The sequence below is a fragment of the Pteropus vampyrus genome, unplaced genomic scaffold (assembly GCF_000151845.1).
Source record: "Pteropus vampyrus isolate Shadow unplaced genomic scaffold, Pvam_2.0 Scaffold45, whole genome shotgun sequence".
NCBI lineage: Eukaryota > Metazoa > Chordata > Mammalia > Chiroptera > Pteropodidae > Pteropus > Pteropus vampyrus.
This window is the reverse complement of record NW_011888826.1, coordinates 7,604,217-7,623,845: the sequence shown is the minus strand read 5'-3', so window position 1 is coordinate 7,623,845 and position 19,629 is coordinate 7,604,217. Positions and strand designations below refer to the sequence as shown.

General features: G+C 37.7%; 1 protein-coding gene across 3 annotated transcripts in view; it reads left to right on the top strand.

The window, feature by feature from the left end:
* ASPH (aspartate beta-hydroxylase) overlaps window positions 1-19,629 on the top strand; it is a 187,196-nt gene that overhangs the window by 14,160 nt on the left and 153,407 nt on the right. For 2 of the 3 annotated variants that reach the window (XM_023530068.1, XM_023530067.1), the window contains exons 2-3: window positions 14,144-14,290; window positions 17,412-17,480. In XM_023530068.1, the coding sequence (XP_023385836.1) occupies window positions 14,144-14,290; window positions 17,412-17,480 (216 nt within the window). Of the gene's footprint in view, window positions 1-14,143; window positions 14,291-15,962; window positions 16,008-17,411; window positions 17,481-19,629 lie in introns of all 3 variants that reach the window. The other variant, XM_023530069.1, reaches the window with a different exon arrangement.

Here is a 19,629-nt window from a genome sequence, read left to right as displayed (position 1 = left end):
TTCTTCCAGTCATTGTACTTAGTTGGATTAGATTAATCTCTGGGTGGCACAGGCTCCTAATTGTCCCTGGGACAGATTCCTTAACATCCCAGTCACTCTCCATTTCTAAAACGCTGTTTGGTTGAAATCCAGTCTCATTGTCATTGCAGAATTTCTTGTGTCTCATTAGCAGCAAGGCAGGGGGACCCGAAATGGGGAAGATGTGGTTGTGCTCTCTCTGCCTGGCCTGCTTTGGGGCAGCGTTTGCCCGGCCTCTTCTAGATTCCAGCTTATCAGGAGTGCTGGGGCTGGGAGAGGAAAAAGAGTAAGACCTGACAGGTCCCTATCGGGTCTCCTCTGCTGGTTGATGAGATCAACTGGCTATAGTTGCCCGCAAGAGTGAGGTGCCAAACACGGCCTCTGTGAGTTCTTTGGAATCCTGGTGAGGTCTTTCCCTGGGGGCTTCCTCCAACCCTCCTGGGCACCCTCTCCTAGTGGGGTACCCCACCCTTTCTGGCTCCTGGGAGTTTCTTGCCTGGCAGTCCACCCTTTTGAGTGAGATGCTGGCGAGATGGTACAAACCCTGGCTCTCTGTCATTGCCCCCTTTGGTCAGTGGGAAGCTGACACCACCCTACTGGGAGTGCATGCTGCTTGGTAGCCGCTGCCTTTTCTCTGCGGCTGTCCCTCCCCAGTTCTCTTTGCTCCTGCCCAGCAGCGTGGCTGACCCTAGTCTGTGGTTCCTTCAGAGACTGGAACTGATAATGGCTTGTGTCCAAACCTCATCATTAACATTGGCAGGTAATCCAGTGCCAAAGCCTCCAAGCAAACAGAGTCACTCCTATCAGGCAGGATATTCCAGGGACTTAGAGATCACCTCCAAGCAGGCAGGGACAAAAGCCACACCTCTGTTTGGGTAAAGTTAATTCTTCACTGCAGTTTTCTGTTGCAGCCATTCTTTTTACCTACCTCTGTAATTAAGCTTCATTATTATTGACTTACTTAGTAAAGGGTTGTTGGCTGCTCCCCAAATATATTGTGATGCATAATTACATCAAGTCTTTTGGCCTATACTTTTCTAAGACACATACGTTTTGTGATTTACACACGAATCTTCTGTGTATTTTGTGCTAGTGCTTTCATGTTTCTCCCCTTTCTTCCCTCCCCATTTGCGCTTACACTTTATTGTAAATGCCAGTTTCTTTTGCCCTAGAAAGTAGGCACTGCTGGGGAAGGATGGCTACGGATTTTTTGCTGTCTAAATGAGTTAAGATCAAACAGCCTTCAGGGACGCAGCTGCAAATCAGTCGTGGCCATACATATCGGCTTTGTGACCTAGTCTCTTGCCAGGGAATTAGAGTTAAATGAGTAGGGCAGGGTTTTTTTGTTACTGGATTTAGCGTTGAAAAAAGAACTTTTTTTGTTTTAACGACTTTTCACCACCTCAGCGTGTCCCAATGGACAACATAACTCGCTTTTGTTTATCTTTTTGTCACTCAGTTCAGGAGGAGACTGTCTCATTTGAGCACCGTACCAGTGTTACCCACGCGGACAGCTGATTGACTAGACTACGCAAGGAGTGGTTTTTCCTCTGAGTCTAAGTCTTCTCCTTTATCGAATGAGAACTCATTAAGGTTAAAGACCTAACTCAGTAGGCCTGGCACGAGGAGCTAGCTGTGGGAGTCAGCTACCATTTGTTTTGTGTTTTAGCATTTTCCCAGCGGAGTTTTGGTGCATCACTGATTAGGAAGATGGGGGTCGAGGGACCCCCTGTTCTGGATTCAGTTGTTTTCTTTTGCACTGAATCAGTAGTAGTGCAAACACAACTTGTGCTAGGCAGTGGTTCCTCAGCTTGGGCTTCCGAAGAATAATAAAGGTTCCAAAAAACTACCCGGAGGCTGGTATAGATGGGGATCGCTGATGCTTCTACTGATAGAAATGGAAATGACTTTCTCAATTTTGTTTTACCAGATTCTAAAACTCATGGCAGCCCCTTGTCACTCCTGCAGCCACTCGTGCCTTTTCTCCCGGGGGTCAGGCAAGTGTTATGTGTCTGGCTGTCGGGTCAGACGCATGGGGCTGCAGTGGCCTTCCTCCTGGGGCCTGCCCGCGTTTAATCACCCAGGATTGATCAGCGAGGACTTTCTGACATAGCAGCGAAAACTTGGTCATGGGCTGATTTGAGTTCATAGCCAGTATTTGGGGACCACTGGGCTTCTTGATGATTCTCTTAACTATTTGCAGGTCTTCCATTATGAATTAATTTTAGGATAGTTAAATTCGTGGAAATGAGGAAACCCGAAGTGACTTGGCTTTCATTGAAGTAAACTTTGTTTCCCTGTTTCTGAAGTGTTAGCAGGAAGAGGTTTGATTACTCATATAATATCAAAGATTTGAGAAGGAATGTACTCATTTATTTAACAAACGTTTGTTGGGTTCCTACTAGGTACAAGACAAAGGTACAGTCATGAAGAAGGTGGATTCAGTCCCTGGCTTTGTGGAAAAACGTGCATTCTGGAGGTCGAAAGAGATTAAGAACTAATTACCAATGAAATAATGCTACGAAAAGCGACACGCTGCTGTGAGGACATATTAGAAAACGCTTCCGCGGAGTGTGGCGAGGCTTCCTTGCAGAAATGGGGTTTAAGCTGAGTGAGCAGGAGGCAGCTGCGTTGGGGGGGACGTGGTGGTGCAGCGGTGCTGGCACCCCAGGACAGAGTGGCCTGCGCAGAGGTCCTGAGACAGGTGTGTGAGTTTTCTTGTATCTGGAATACGCCCGGCTGGGGGAGATGGCACAAAGCTAAGGCTGCAGTGGTAGGCTGGGCATGTCGCATAGTCTTCTAGGCCACGTTGAAGATTTTAATTTTATCCTGAGAAGCATTTTGAAGCCATTTTTAACAGGATAGAGTTAAGGAATTTTTAACGGGATAGAGTTATATTCAGATTAAAAAAAAATTATTCTGCCTCTCTGTGGAGCACTACAGGTTCCGTTAAGGTATTAGAGCAGCCTGGGAGGTGATGGCACTCGGGTTTGCATGATCCGAGCCGGGAGGCAGAAGTAAGCGTCATCTGAGACAGGGTTTCCCATCTTTCGTGTCATGGGAGTGGGGTAAATAGACAAGGATGACCCAGGCCCTGAGGGGAGTTCATGTTCTGGCACAGTGGTAACCCATTTGCAACAGCTCGATGGAGAAACTCTGATTGAGAGATGGACAATTGGGAAAAGAGGTGAAAGAGTTCGAAGTCAAGGATGAGACCCAGGTTTGTGGCTTAAGCAGCGGAGTTGATGGAACTGCTTCCGAGGCGTGTACACTGGAGAGAAGAGGGGAAGGATCGTGGCTTCGTTTGCATATACCGGGTCTGGGGTTTCCTTACACCATCAATGGGGGATTGAGTAGACAGATATGTGGGTTTGGAGCTCAAAAGAGAGACAATTTTAAGCCATAGAGAAGGTAGCCGAAGTCAGCTAGAGAGATGGCGTAGGACCATGGCTTATGGAATCTCCACATTAAAAATCAGCTAGAGGAGAATGAGCTAGCAAAGGAGATTGAGAGTAAGACCAGAGAGGAAGACGACATGACGTGCCCGGTGATTCTGAAGTCCTGAAAGTCAAGGGGAGAGAACATTTACGAAGGAGGGAGAATTTTTCTGAGAGGGCAGGTAAGATAAGGGCTGACATCTTCTCTTGAGTTTAATGACGTGGAGGTCATTGGTGTGATCTTAGAGCTGCTACCCGGAAGCCGGTTGCAGCCTAAGGGTTGTAAGGAGTGAACGGGTGGTTGGAAAATGAAAGCAGTGAAATAGCAGCTCTGTTGAGAATTTTATCTATAATGGGAAGAAGAAAGATGAAGCAGGGACTAACCATGGTCTTGAGGGAAGATGTAGTAAAGGCACAGGCTGGGCGTCCAGGAGAGTGAGAAGGTGACGCTCGTGAGGTAGCTGGGGAGGGCGGGACGGGAGTTGCTCGGGAGGCAGAGAGTGGAGACCCGCGTGCTGTGGTGTTTTTTGAGTACGAGAAAATAGAATCATTTGGAGATAAAGAAGTTCAAAATAGTCATTGTGGAGAATAAGAAAGTATCTTTTCTGGGGACGTGTGGTAGGAATGACAGGCGGTCCTGAGGGCTGGTTGCCCTGGGCTGCACTGCCCCTGCACCTGATTTTTATTGGGTGTGCCCGGCCGCCTTTGCAGTTGTGCAGAAGGTGAATATTGTGTTCATCCGGGAAGGCAGTTATGGCAGATCGATGCAATGAAAGGGTAGAGGAACACAGGGGTTCGTGAGTCAGGGAGTGACTTGCATGGTGACCTATGGACTCTTAAGATGAACTAGGAACCCTAAGGTGGATAGAGATGCACGTGGAGGTGGTGTTCCCTGGCGGGGGTGGTGTGAACGTTAAGTTTTACTCAATGCCTGCAGAGTTGACTTTTGTTAGGTAATACCAGCTGTTTAATATTAGGTTCAGAATGGTAAAACGTGCTCATGTTTCCTTTGGAGACTATATGTAGATGAAAGGTTTCTTGTTTTTGTTTTAAAGAGCTGTGTTTGGGTATCTCGTGATACCCTGCAGTCTGGACCCAAACAAGCGGAGCTTCCGTAGCAAGACTGTGGAATCCATTAGGTGGTCGTGCAAGGGAGCCGCAGAGGTTTTCAGTAAGAATGAAGATGTGATTAGGAAGGTGAACTAGGCGGGGTTTATGGCAAGACCCATGGTAAGGATGTAAGCATGAGTGTTGGATAGAGAATGGAAGGGAGCAAGGTTACTGGGGATGAAATACGAAGGAACGAGAACCCGTCATGTTGGACCCACAGACATTGGAATCACATGGTTATGGCTGGAATCGAGATGACGGGGCACTGGGGATGGTGCTGGTGACGGTAATGAGGCAGGGTGGAGGGTGATATAATTGGATGACACGGACCTCAGAGAAACAAGTTATTTTTTTCTACTTTTTTAAGTGGCAAGGAAATGAATTTCTGGAAATTGGTAAAATTTGCTCCTCTAGGCTCTGAGAATTAGGGATGGCTAGTACAGTGCAGCGACTCTCTTTATGTGTGGTCCCTAGACCAGCAGCATCAGATCACCTGAGAACTTATTAGAAAGGCAAATCCTCAGGCCTCAGAATCAGAAACTATAGGGACAGACCCAGCAATCTCTGTTGTCATGACCCTGCAGGTAGCTGATGTGCTTTCAGGTTTGAGAATCGCTGCCGTATGGCAGCTGATGGGGTGAGTCGGTGCTGACCCACGAGAGGTCTGATGGATTTTCATCTGGTAGGTTTTGGAGGCAGGTAGAGCCCAGGAGTCCGTGGACATGGGTCTTGGCCCTCCTGGTATCCAGCAGCATCAGGCTGACAACGATGGCCTCAGAGCACATGTTAGAAGTTCGGTCTTCGCTTGGACTTAGGAGTTGCTATTAGTCCCAACAGCTTTAACAAGGAATAATTAGCTCAATATTACTTTAGTTGTCTTTGCTAGATTTACTCTATGCAAATTAAATTTATTTTTAAACTTCATAAACATTTCTTGTAAAAATGACATCATAAGACATAGTTACTTAGAATTCAGAATTTCTTTTTTCTTAAGAAACATTGTAATAGCTTCAATGTTATTTCCTGATCCTCATCACCCTATCGAAAATAACAGATATGCCATTATTGTGAAAGGAGCAACGACATTTTATTGAAATTGTGCAAGTGTTGCAGAAGACAAAGGAGAAGGTCAGCTATAGGGTGCGTGAATATGTGTGATGATTCGTTGAGGAGGAATAATCGGAGCTGTGTTGAAGAAGCCTCAGGGGTGAGGTAAATACAAATTTAACATCTGAGGTTCTTGTCTCAGGCCAGCGCTTGGCCACAGATCTGTAATTTAGAACGCAGCTGGCCTTGCACAGGCCTGTAGGGCGGGGAGAAGCCCCAGCCCCTCCCGCAGTTTGGGTGGCAGAGTGGGCGCAGGAAAGAGCTTTGAATTGGAGATGAGAATTGTGCCTGAGTTGTGATCAAGGCAATCCAAGTGTGTTGCATGGATGACTCTAGCAAATATATTCAAGCCTAGTTTGTCCCAAGCAAATATATTCATGCCTAGTTTTTACAGGCGAGGAAACTGAAGCCCAGAAGTTTAATGGCTTCTCCCAAATCAGAGTTAATGAAGAAGCAGGGTATCGAATCCAGGTCTCTTAAGTCCTACAAGCTACCCGCCACTTGAGTGTCACGGCTTGGTTTCCAGTTTTGTCAGGAAGGGGATCTTCTCGCTCTCACTCTTTCTCTGAAAAAAACAAAAGAAAGCTTCTGAAATATGTGTCTAATAAATTTCTGTGATGGTGGGTAGTCTCAAACCCCTGTCAACAAATGGTTCATTATCGGTCAGCGTTTTAGCAAGCGCTGTTAGTGGGTCTGATCCTAGAGGAAAGGGCTCCGGGGAATGGCTCTCGGTCACAGGACACCTAAGACACTTGCCAATTCTGTTGAGTTGGCCCTGATGCCTCATTCACTCTGTCCCAGTTCTGGGCCATCAGAAATCGGTACCATAGGTTGCTGACTTTTTTTCCAGAACATTTAATTTGCATGTGAAACATTCAATTTGACTGAAAAAAATTAAGGACTCATAAACAGCTTCGCTGCTTTGCTCTGGATACTATTTGTGCTAAGTTAATTTAGTATACTAATCATAACTCTCATGAATTCTGCTAGTCTTAAATCAGTGAATAAACGGTACTAACATTGGGCTGGATTTATTCCTTAGAAGGGAATATTTGGACCTGGGGTTGGAGGGAAGTAGAACAAAATCAGATGCAGTTGTCAATCTCTTTCTAGTTCCTTCTCTCAGGCTGTGTTTCCTAGATCACTGCTTTTGATGCTAATGAGTTCTTTCTTTCCTGCCCCCTCTCTCAGCCTTTCTTCCATCTTGATCCTCTTCCTTCATTTTCCCTCCCTATCCTTCCTTCCATCCTTTTTTTCTAGCTCTGTGTCCTTATCTAGTGAAACAAATTTTTATTTTCACTTTACTTTTGCTGTTGGAGGAATTAGTCTTGGGATGGTGATGCCTGTGAATCAGAATTCTAGAGCATTAATTATTTCTTACCATTTAGGGTTCTGTTTCATTCAAACAAACTAAGTAATGATTAGGTTCCAAATGGCCAGCCAGATTGAGCTGTTTCTGGGCTTGGGGCCCCACTTTATAGCAAGACTTGTTTAGTTTTGAAGGATTTGGTACTTAGGCTAAAACCATTAAAGACTGATTCCAAGAAATCACTACTGGCAGCACAATTTGTTCTGTTTCATTTTTCCAGCATGCTTGATTTTTTTAGTGTTTGGGTAGGGAGATAGGACCAATTGAGAAAGGAATCCCGTAAGTGGGAGAAAGGCTGTTGGATTGTTAGGAGCGCATTTCAGCCTGAGTGATTAGCAGGATTTGGCCATGAGGAAGAGGCCTCTAAAAATAACTGGTGAGCAGAGTTTGCAGTCAGTTCCAATTTCAGTTCTAGAGGCCTCGCCCGTGGAGCCATTGGCCAGTCTAGAGCCTCAGGAGGAAGAGCATGTGGCGGGCCTGGTACCTGCTAATGGAGCTTTGATTTTTTTTTTTTTTTTGTCCCCTTTAATATCTATTACTAATGGATTGAACAAAACAAAATGGCTGAAGGTAAAGGTATATTTTTATCGTTTGGGTTAAAAGTGGTTCTGAATCCCACTGCTAATTTTTAGCTGTATTTTCAGTTGTGTGCTCTTAAAATATTTTTGGCTAAGTGCTTTGACTACATCTTACACATTTTCTATTTTGAACTCCTGGAACATCAGCTTTCACAGTGGTTTAATTTTTTACGGAATAATCTGTCTTTAAGAATACATTTTGGTTTCTAACTTAGAATATCTTTTAGTATATTATGCTATCAGAAGCTGTATTTTACAAACTTCAGAAAAATGTACAAGCAGTTTTCCTTAATTTTATGTTAATTACAGTGAATTTTAAGAATCGTGTGTATTCACTCATATAAAATTATAGGAAATTTAAGGAATGTATATATCCTATCTTGTATTATTGAGCACATTTAATTGGCTCAGACAAAGACTTAGCATATGTGGAAACTTACCTAATTTTTGTGAAGCAGAAGATAAATGTAGAGAAAAGACACTAGGATTTTTAAAATTTATTTATTTTAAATTGAATCATTAACCTTCAAGTGTTCTTTAATAATGTGTTGAATTTACTTCTTCATTTATATTTTTGCTTTGCTTTGTAAATTAAGATTGTCTTCTCATTTAGTTGAAAGCCAGCTACACTGGCTCATTATGTTGAAAATTTATTTAAGAAAAAAAACATACTAAGACTGCTTCCAGCTCTCAGCTGCCTAAGCGGCCACTGGAAGGATTCTATTATTAGTATAGAGAATATGAGTATCTCTGCTTTGAACATTGTTTTGGATAAATGATTAGAATGGGTCACTTGACTATTCTAATAAAGTACCTCATGTAGTCAGGAAGAAGGATATTAGATATACATCTGATGTTCAGTTCTTTTAGGGGACAGTTTCCCCCTCCTCCATGGATTACATAATCTACATAGTGAGATAAAATAAGCTGTTACTTCTGACACACTTTTAACAGTTCTTGGTTACCAAAGGGTGACATTTTGTAATATGAAAAAATAATCTATTTGATGAGTTGCTTGATAGTGTTTGTTTAAAAAAAAACCAAACTTTGAATATGTAGAATTTATGTGTAAATATGAACTCGCCCGCATAATGCTACTAACACTCGTAAATGGTTGATTTGTAATTCAGTTAATAGTACACCCACATAAGTAATTGAATACTGTTCAGGTGCTGGGGTACATCTTTTATTTTCCCTTTCCTCAACCAAACAAAATTAATCTTGTCATCCCTAGCCCAGTCTTCATTTTGGAGAAAGACACATTCCATTGCTCACTATAGTGAATTTTCTGTGTTTGGTAGTATATGAAAAACATTTTCTGATTTGGAGGTCATGTACTTTTGATGGGTTAGCATGGGGAAAAAATGAAACACATAGTTCTTGCCACACTGTTAACCCCCATTAAAAACACTTTTCGACTAATCCCTGGGGCTATAGGTCAAATGTGGAGCCAGAAAATGAAATGAAGACTCTTAGATTTATTCTGATCTTAGAAAATGATGTTCTTCCAGAATGCCTTTGGAACAAAGTACTGGTTTCAGGTTTGCTTAGGGAGTTTTAAATCCTCTTGAAGGGGTTAGCTTACTGTGCTTTTTTCTGTTTAATCGGGCAGAAACTGATCTGCCCTTTAGGGCGAGGCACATGATATTTATAAAATGACCTACCAAGACTATATTATTTGGTGTCAATTAAAAATGTCCCCTTAAAAAATGTCTTAAAAATGACTCTTTTTTATAATTTACTGTTTTGTTCCTTTATGGAATTAATAAATATTAACAGTAATAAGATTAATAATACTAGAGTAACGTCTCAACTTGATATTATAAAGGGATGGATAAAATATTGCTAATAATTTCATATTCCAGCTAAGTAACATTAACCCTTTTTTTGACATTTACCTTTTAAAGTGATAAATCTAATTAATAAAAAATATATTGAATGAAAATCTTTCCAAGATTTATTATACATTTCTTGCATTCTTTAAACAACTTAAAATCATGTTTTAATGGCAGAATCACTATGAAGGTCATTATTTCCTTGTGCTAAAGATTATTTTAAGACTGTTCAGGGTTTGCCTACAAGCATCAATCATAAATGGCCTCCTGCCACTACTCAAGTTCTCGTGTTTGTTCTTGCTGCTGTGTTCATGCCTTTAAAGGCCTTGCCTCCATCAGCCCTGTTGCTTTAACCCATTTGGGTTATGTGGGCTTTAAAATCTACTCTTTAGTTTGGTATGTTAATTTAGGACACTTGATTGAAATTGTTAGAATGTCTAAAACAGATATAAATGCTCTAGGTAAAGGCATGTTCTTTACTGTGTTTGACTTTGCCTTACCCTTCCCAATGCCTTTTCTCCATTTTGGTGTACACATTTACATAATTATTTCTTAAAAAACCATTTATCTCCATTTTTTACTTATATTTGGTGTTACGAGTCAAACATTTAGATGAGTATTACCGATCAGCTTGTATAAGTGATACTTTCTGAAAATCTCAGAAATGTTCCTCCTTCATTTCTGCCTTAAGAAAGAGGTAGAAATGGAGAAAAAAAAAATTGAACTTTGAAATCAAATTATTATTTTGTTTTATTAGCTTTTTAATTATAAGCTTATTTTAAATAGTATCTTTATTTTGAGGATTCTGTTATTTTTTAAATATTTATTAGAAAACTTTTATTAAATTATAGTAGACATATAATACTATATGAGTGTTGGTAGTATAACATAGTTATTCAAAAATCTAGTGACTATCTGTCACTGTACAAAGTTATTCCAATACTGTGGACTCTATTCTCTATGCTGTACATTACATCTCTGTGGCTTATTTATTTTGTAACTGGAAGTTTGTACTTATTATTTTCCTTCACCTTTTTCACCTGTCCCTCTACTTCCCCTCCCCTCTGTAAATAGCATCGTCTTGAGTGCACTTTCATTTAGATACACATTTTGAAGACTTAATTACTGAGAAAAAATTACATCATGTTTGTCACATGCTGAATAATATGTTGAATGAATAAAAGGATGAACTGTATTTATTTAGCCTTGTTATTTTCTAGTTAATTAAGAACAATACAAGTCACCAGTGTCAGTTACAAAATGCCTAAGAGGAGATAACCCAAGAACTCAGTTTTTCTGCAATTTTAGTACTCGTTTTCAATAGAAAGTATAATTTTGATCCTTATAGTCAATAAGTAGTCAAGGGAGGAACACTCTTAATCATTAACTACTATAGTTGCATATTTGGAAGTAAATGGATATTCTCAAAGGCATTATTCTTATTATAAGTATTCTATGCAAATGGATATATACGCATATATATGTTATATAGAAAAGCGTTTTTTAAGTGCAGTCTTAAAAAAGTTTTCATATATATAGATGTTTAATAAATTAAACACAACACTGCTGCTGAATCCATGGTGCTCCTCTGCCCCCACAGAAGCTACATACTTTTTAAAAAAAATTTAGTGGTGCTTTATTTTCTATTGTTGTTCTTTTATTCAACATTTATATACCTTACGAAGTGATCACTGCAATAAATCTAGTGACTATCTGTCACTGTACAAAGTTATTCCAATACTGTAGACTCTATTCTCTATGCTGTACATTACATCTCTGTGGCTTATTTATTTTGTAACTGGAAGTTTGTACTTATTATTTTCCTTCACCTTTTTCACCTGTCCCTCTGCCTCCCCTCCCCTCTGTAAATAGCATCGTCTTGAGTGCACTATCATTTAGATACACATTTTGAAGACTTAATTACTGAGAAAAAATTACATCATGTTTGTCACATGCTGAATAATATGTTGAATGAATAAAAGGATGAACTGTATTTATTTAGCCTTGTTATTTTCTAGTTAATTAAGAACAATACAAGTCACCAGTGTCAGTTACAAAATGCCTAAGAGGAGATAACCCAAGAACTCAGTTTTTCTGCAATTTTAGTACTCGTTTTCAATAGAAAATATAATTTTGATCCTTATAGTCAATAAGTAGTCAAGGGAGGAACACTCTTAGTCATTAACTACTATAGTTGCATATTTGGAAGTAAATGGATATTCTCAAAGGCATTATTCTTATTATAAGTATTCTATGCAAATGGATATATACGCATATATATGTTATATAGAAAAGCGTTTTTTAAGTGCAGTCTTAAAAAAGTTTTCATATATATAGATGTTTAATAAATTAAACACAACACTGCTGCTGAATCCATGGTGCTCCTCTGCCCCCACAGAAGCTACATACTTTTTAAAAAAAATTTAGTGGTGCTTTATTTTATATTGTTGTTCTTGTAATTTCTGTGCTTAAGGCACTTAAAAATATCAGAATTCATCTTTTACTCCAACATTGCAGAAATTTTCACCCCGTTTGCCCCTCCCATGGCTGTGTTCAGAGAAGGAAACAGCGAAGCCCGTTTTAAGTGGATTTAATATGCAACATTATGATCTGTGTCTAGCAAGTATTTTTTTTTTTAATGAATAAATTGTGTTTTTGTGTAGCCAGCTTTTAGAAGACTTTTAATAGATCATATTAGAAACAAATTATATGGCCATACGTTATTTGGTAAGTATACTTTTATGAAATCACCATATGACTATTTATAAATCCGACCCTTTTTTTGGTGGGTCTGTCAATATTTAAAAAAATAGAAAAAAATTGACTTTCTTTAGAAGTGAAATTTGTCTTGTTTGGTCATTATAATTTTATACCCTTAAATATAGATAAGTAGATAAAGATGTATATGTTTGGGTGTGTAGATACACACACATACTATCTCTCAGATTGATTTAATTTTTATGGCTCCTTTTGAAAAGTTGATCTAGTGGCTGTTTTTTTAAAAAAAAGTATATATATATTTTTTTTAGCAGAAAGGATTTCATTTTATTTTTTCATCCAGAATAATTGGCATTATATTCTTGATGTGAGCCATGGGAGAACTACTACCAGTATTTTGTAATTAGAACTGTGTTTAGGAGTCCGAAAGCAGGTTCTATATTAGAGCATGTGAGGTTTTTGGAAATCTTGTAGTTTGGCCCACTCATTTGGATCAGGGGACTCAGGACCATTGGACTCAGAGTTTATTCCCAGCTCTGTCTGACCTGTGCTGGTGACTGTGGGTAAATCATCTAATCTTTGTAACACAGAGCTGGTGATTCCTGTCCTTGACCCTAGTGGTTCTCAACCAGGCACTGCCTTGTGGAGGACACTTGGCAGTGTTTGGGGATGTTTTTGTCATAGTCAGTGGAAGCCGCTTACCTTTGGGATCAGAGATGCCAGCTGCCCTGCAGTCACACAGGATGAGGAATTGTACTGTATAAACATCCGGAAATGCTCTCTTGAGAGACACTGACAGAAGGATCTTGTCAGCTGTGTATGTGGAAGCACTTTGAAAGATTTGACCGCACTCAACAGGTGGAAGACAGTTACTACCTGGTTGATACTTTTCCTTTTTTCCAAGGATGTTTGGGATATGACATACCCTTTTAATTCAGTTATTAATATTTACATAATATTTGTTATATTCCTTTTTAAGAGAAACTCAAATATTATGCTTTCTTTTTAAGGATAGTGTTGATCATTTTCTATTAATATCACTTGACTTTCGTCATTTTTGTTTATTTTTGACTGTAAGAAGAATATTTCTGGAAGAATAAAAGATACTAAACGTGTCACATGTAACAATTGATGTTTTTAGTGAACAGCAGTTTACCAAGCTGTTTCCTGCATTGAGACCAATTGTGAATGAGCCGTTTCCTGTTTCCATATGTCTTGTGGGTCCTATACAGGAGGGGCCTGACTCGTACTGTCTGCTTCTCTTCTTCCCTGACCTTTATTTCCTATAGAGTCTCCTTCCTTTTTCTGTCCCTCTCTGGCTAAGAATATGGGGCAGGTTTTGGGGGGATCTATTTTCTGTAATAGTTCAGAGCTTTTAAGATTCTACAAAAACTAAGTGGGACAGAGCAAAGGATTTGTTTTGGCTCCATTTCTATATGATTTCATTAAATTGTCGACATGCTCTCAACTTTGAAGGAGGTGATATTTAGGTTTGATAAAAGAACTTGGAAGAAATATAGATATTATAGCAACCTTTATTTTTTTATTTTTTAAATTAATTAATATATGTTTTTAAGCTTATAGCATCTAGTCTTCCTAGGTGGTCTCCCATCCAAGTACAAACCAGGCCTGACCCTGCTTAGCTTCCGAGATCAGGCGGGGTTGGGCTTGTTGAGGGTGGCATGGCTGTAGATCACTTAGCCTTTATTTTTAAAAATATCATTAGCCCATCAGTAGTTTATTTCTTGAATTATTTAGAAGTTAGGATTTTACTTGTGTTGAGTCTAAAAAACTCTTTCATTTTCAAAAATCTTTATGCAACGTGTTTTGAGAATCTAAGTGAAAACTTTTTGAAATAATTTACCATTGTAAGAACTATGAAATTATAGGAGAAATAATTCAGTGAAAAGAGGCATTTGATACAGTGTTTTCTTATATAATGACATTGTGCATCATTTTATTTTTAAACAGACACAAAGCATGGAGGACACAAGAATGGAAAGAAAGGACTGTCTGGAAGTTCTTTTTTCACATGGTTTATGGTCATCGCTTTGCTGGGGGTCTGGACGTCAGTAGCTGTTGTCTGGTTTGATCTTGTTGATTATGAGGAAGTTTTAGGTAAGAATTTTGATATTGTTTCTTAAGTGAACTTATAAGAGCATAAATGACATCCCTTAGTAATCTTAAAGATTTATCAGCATGTTTTAGGTACTGTTAATTTCTGTAGCCATTCAGTGGTTCTCAGTGGAGTAAAAAAACGGGGAGTTATCAGGGTTTCCTTGAAGTAGTGGGGTTTTTAACTTCTTCGAACAGTAGTGTATATCAAGAAAAGTTTTATCAAACTTTTTAAAAAAGTTTTATCAACACAGTATTTACTCTCACTATGTGCAGTACTCTATAATTACTATTCTATTCATTATGTTAGAAATTTTAAAAATACTGGTTGTGAGCCACTGAATTTACTTAAGGACCCATTAGTGGATCATAAACATACAATTTGTAAGACTTTGCCTTAGAGAGCATTTCAGATCACACCCCTCTGTGTCTTTGTTGGAACTGGTATGTGTGAATGTGAGTGTGGATGTGTAAATGTCATGAAGCGGGGTGTGTGTATGTGAGAGAGTGTGTGTAGGTCCTGGTATGTCTGTGTGTGTGTGTGTGTGTGTGTGTCTGTGTGTGTGTCTGTGTGTGTGTAGGTGTTGGTATAGGGATATGTGGGTGCATGTGTAGGTACGGTCTGCCTGCCATTTTGAAGCAGTTGCCATGTTATTTCTGTTAGTTGTCTTCCTTTCTCCTTAGTTTTCGATTTGTCTCCCCATAATCACTGCGATTTTTCATGATTTTTTGCATTAATGATTTTTTACCATTTCTGAGTCATACTCCATTTTTTCTTTTTTTAACCTCACCAAGTCTTTTTTTTTTTAATTGAGATAAATTCACATAATCACATAACAAAATTCAGTATCGAAAATACTTAAATACTTGAAAATCAGCAGTTTACTGATTTCTAATATAGTCATCATTTTGTGCTGTCGTCATCATTATCTAATTCTAAAATATTTCCATCACTCCTTTCCCCCAAAACACCCAATCCCCTGCTCCTTTCCTCTCCCGGCAAACACTGATACACTGTCTGTGTCTGTGAATGTCTCTTCTGGACGTTTCATGTAAATGGAATCACATAATAATGTGTGTGGCCTTCTGTGTCTTTTTGCACTTTGTATAATGTTTTCAAAGTTCAATACTTACTCCATTTTATGGCTGAATAATATTCCAGCATATGGATATACCACATTTTGTTTATCCATTCATCACTGTTGGACCTTTGAGTTATTTCCACTTTTTGGTTGTTATGAATAAATGGCCTTGCTCTTTAATAACTCAGTGAAAGAAGTGGACCATGTCACTGAAAAAAAAAATGCACACTTCTCTGTGGTGTTGCTAGAAAAATACCCTCCCTTTCATAGACCCTCATGTACTTCTGCTTTACTTGTTAAGTTATAGCCATCTTTTTTGGGGGAAAGGGCAAAGAATAAAAAAACATGCTTACGTGTAATTTGCCTTTTGTTGAAGCTCCTTATTTTTCTTACTTTAAGGAAAGCGTCTGTGGATAAATCGATAGACTAACAGAGGAAGAATTTAGTGTGGGACAGACTTCTCAGTAGATCTGTGCTTTTGCTGACTTACAGTGATATGTTATTAGGGAAAGTCTGTTAAACAAAAGAAGGAATTTCAAATATTTGTACATTTGAGCACAAGTAACAATTTTCATGTTTTCACATGCATGCAGCCAAAGCAAAGGACTTCCGTTATAATTTATCAGAGGTACTTCAAGGTAGGCTGTTGGAGATGCATTTTAAGTCTACTTGTGTTAGTCTCTAAAATCTCATCTTTATTCCGTTAGTTATCAGACAATGTGTAAGTGACAAGACCAATTTTCCTTGTTAAGTTTGTTAGAAAGTATAGTATTTTCCATGTTTCTAATGTTTGAACTCTGTGCTATATATAGCCTTGACCTGTACATCAGTGTTTTTCATTTGCTTAGCAAAGAAATGATAACTTTGTATCTCTCCATTACTATTATCGTTTTTGATGTGTGTTTGCTTTCTAAACCAGACTTCTGCATAGCAAGTGTACTGTTTTCCTAAGTAGAACAAGGCTCTGGGAGGGTGAAGGTTGGTAATAGCTACTGTATTCCAGAAGTCCTGCCTGCTCTCATGCAATGTTTTAATTTACTTTTTATTAAAGAAATGGTAACAGTGCTGCCAACTGGTTTCTTAATACTAATGCTATGTTTGTGAATGTCATTTAAAATATTGCTGTACATTATTATGTCTCCTCATAGCCATTGCCCAGTGATGGATTATAAATGTTGAATTTAGGATGCTTTTTAGAGAATTGAATGTATTTGACTCATATTTGAAGTGTTAAACATAACTGTGCTCCTAGCTGGTAAAGCTTTATTAAAGCCTTAAAATACGTATTTACTCTGCTTGTCGAGGAAAGGCTCTGGTACTATTGTCTTCTCAGGTTACCTATTTTAAGGCTTGTTATTTTTTTCTAAGTAGTAGCATTTGGCCTATGCAAATTAAGCCTTGAAGTAGGATAGCCGTAAGTTTTCCTTGGTGATTTCAGGAAGCCAGTTTTACATACTTTATTTCCAATAGCCATTTATTTTAAAGGTCGATTTATGGTTTTTCGGTCGTAAATCATTATAGTAAAATATAAAATTAATTGTTCTCTTATTTTTAGTACTTATACTCAATGTTAATTATTTATATTTAGTGCTTATTTGAGGCTTGGTGTATGTCCTTTTTGTTTTAAATATTGATGGTGGAACTTCCATACTTTAGAACCATTGTTTCATGTGACTGTTAGAAATAAATCAAAATTGTTTCTTATGTGTGTTGAAAATTATACCTAAAATATTTTTAGCAGTATGATAAGAGAAGATACTCAAAATGATTAAATCAGGGTATTGCTAAGCCTTCAAGGAATATATTTTCTCAGTTATATTTCTTAGATTTGTTAGGCGAACATTTCCTGAATCTCTAAGTGAATTGCCCATCATTTTTAGGTAAGATATACACTTAGCACTGCTATTCAGGATTAAAAGAGCACAGAATTGCATTGATTGGTAACATTTATGGCTGATGTGCAGGACTGCAATACGTGGTAATATCTTATTAAATTTGATTTTCCTTTTCTTCCCATATTTATCTTTACTCCCTTCTTGTAGGAAAATTAGGAGTCTATGATGCTGATGGCGATGGAGATTTTGATGTGGACGATGCCAAAGTTTTATTAGGCAAGTAGACATTTTATTTTTTGCTAGTGTTGGTAAAATGCCAGAAACAAAAGAATATTTTGCCTTGATAATATCTGTGTCAATTGTATACATTTTATGGAAGATATTTTCCTGCTTAAGTCATATATTTCATTCTTTTCGAGATGTGTAATTATTTTTCCATGGACTGATATTTCTGTTTATTTTTATAAATAGATAAATATATAGCTCTTACACAAATATTTTTAATAAGTATAATTTCGTATGTGTTTTCAAATTTAAAGCACTTCATATTCTGAACTTAACATTTAAACATGTACATAATTTGCTAGTCGGTTTTCAAATATGGTGATTACAGCCATTCTTTAGAATCATTTGACATAATTTGCTAACATTTGTAAGCTTCTAATGGCTTACATAAACTTATTTGGAAATAAAATAGTGGTAATAAACATCTTAAAATGTCCTGTGGGCATTTTAAAGGTAATATTAAAATATGAACTCGTAGTCTTTGGCCAGATTTCTTTATTTTGGAAGTCTTAAGCCCTTTTTCTGTCATCGAATTACGTGTCTTTATCATTGAGGTGTTTCTTGTAATAAAAAAAAGATTTAATATTCCCTAATTTGTTTTAAAATGCTGTCTTACTAGAAAGGATGGTATTGATTTTAATATGCAAATTGTATATGATCTGGCTTGGTGAGGTATGTGTTTCTGCTTATTAAACAGCATCATTTGTTTCACTTTAGTATGTAGCATAATGTGTATTAAAACTTTTTGTACTAAAGTCTTTGGAAAAATAATGAATATGGCATGGCATTATATACTACACTAAGCTTAATAAAATAATGGCACAAAGAAATTCTGCCAAGACGCACAATTTCGTGTATATTTTATGGATGTGAAAAAAATGAGAGAATCCCACATCTGTGACCAGTGAAACTTTTCAGTAGATTTATCTTAACCTCCTTGTAAAACAGTAAGCTCTAAATATGAAAAAAATGTTTTTATTTGTGATTAAATATAACTTCTTAATTTTTGTTCACCTTTTATTATTTCTCAGTAGGAATTATGTTTGCTATTTAACAGTGGAAACTATCTATGAAATTTCTTTTTCTGTCTTAACCTTAATGGAATTTTCTATGTAATTCTATCATATATCTAAATTTGAGTTTATAGACAGTAAATCCTCAGAAGACTATATAATCCTAGGCATGCAAAATAAATAAAATTATATAGAGAATTTAAATTAGAATGATGCTAATTTGTTTGCCTATAAATGGTTTATTACTCCATTATATTACTTTAAATGGTAGATTCTGAATAGTAAACCTTTTTAATTTCAAAAGTAACTTCATGTGGGCCAAGTTTCCTCATTTTTAGAAATAAAATTACTTATCCGTCTGTTACTGATTTTTTTTTAGCTTTAAATCGGCTATCTAATCTGTCAGTTAAGAAATGTCAACTATTAAAATGTATTATTTTTTCTATAGAACACACTGATTTCTTTAGCAGACACATTAATAACTTGATTTTTAGTGTTATATTTAGATTTTAAGAGTTTATCCCCGTTAAGGTTTTAAGCAATCGTTAAGAGGTTAAGTATAACTCAGAACATTGCCATTCACAGGTACACACATATGTGTTATGGGCAAATCATGACTTGTACCTTTTTATAAGAATTATATATTCCAAGGTGGAACCAAATTTGGTGACTGTCAGTTCGTTTTGGTAATTTGACTCTCAATGCACAAAAGCTAATATAAACTATTTTGCGGTAAATGTGTACTGATTCACAGTTCGTGCTTCAGTAGAGATGAAACAAATCAAAGGTGAGTCGTCAGGCTCACTTATGTCCTCTGACCTTATTGCTATGATGTTTGAATTCTCTGCATGAAATATAATCTTGACTAGAACTGAATTTTATGACTAAAGTTCTTTTCTAGTTCATGATGGTATTGTAGGTTAGTTGTGCCTCTGTTACTAGCAGGTGGTTGAAAGAAGCTGGTGAAATTCTTGGGGTACAAAGAGTATATTCAGGGAGAGGTTCCGAGGTGGGGGGTGTATTCTCAAAAAGAAGCCAGATTTCCTGGGTGCATTCCCAGTGGAGAGGCAGCTCAAGGGGCCAGGTTTTAGATTAAGGAGTGGGCGTCCAAGGGGATGGACGAAAGT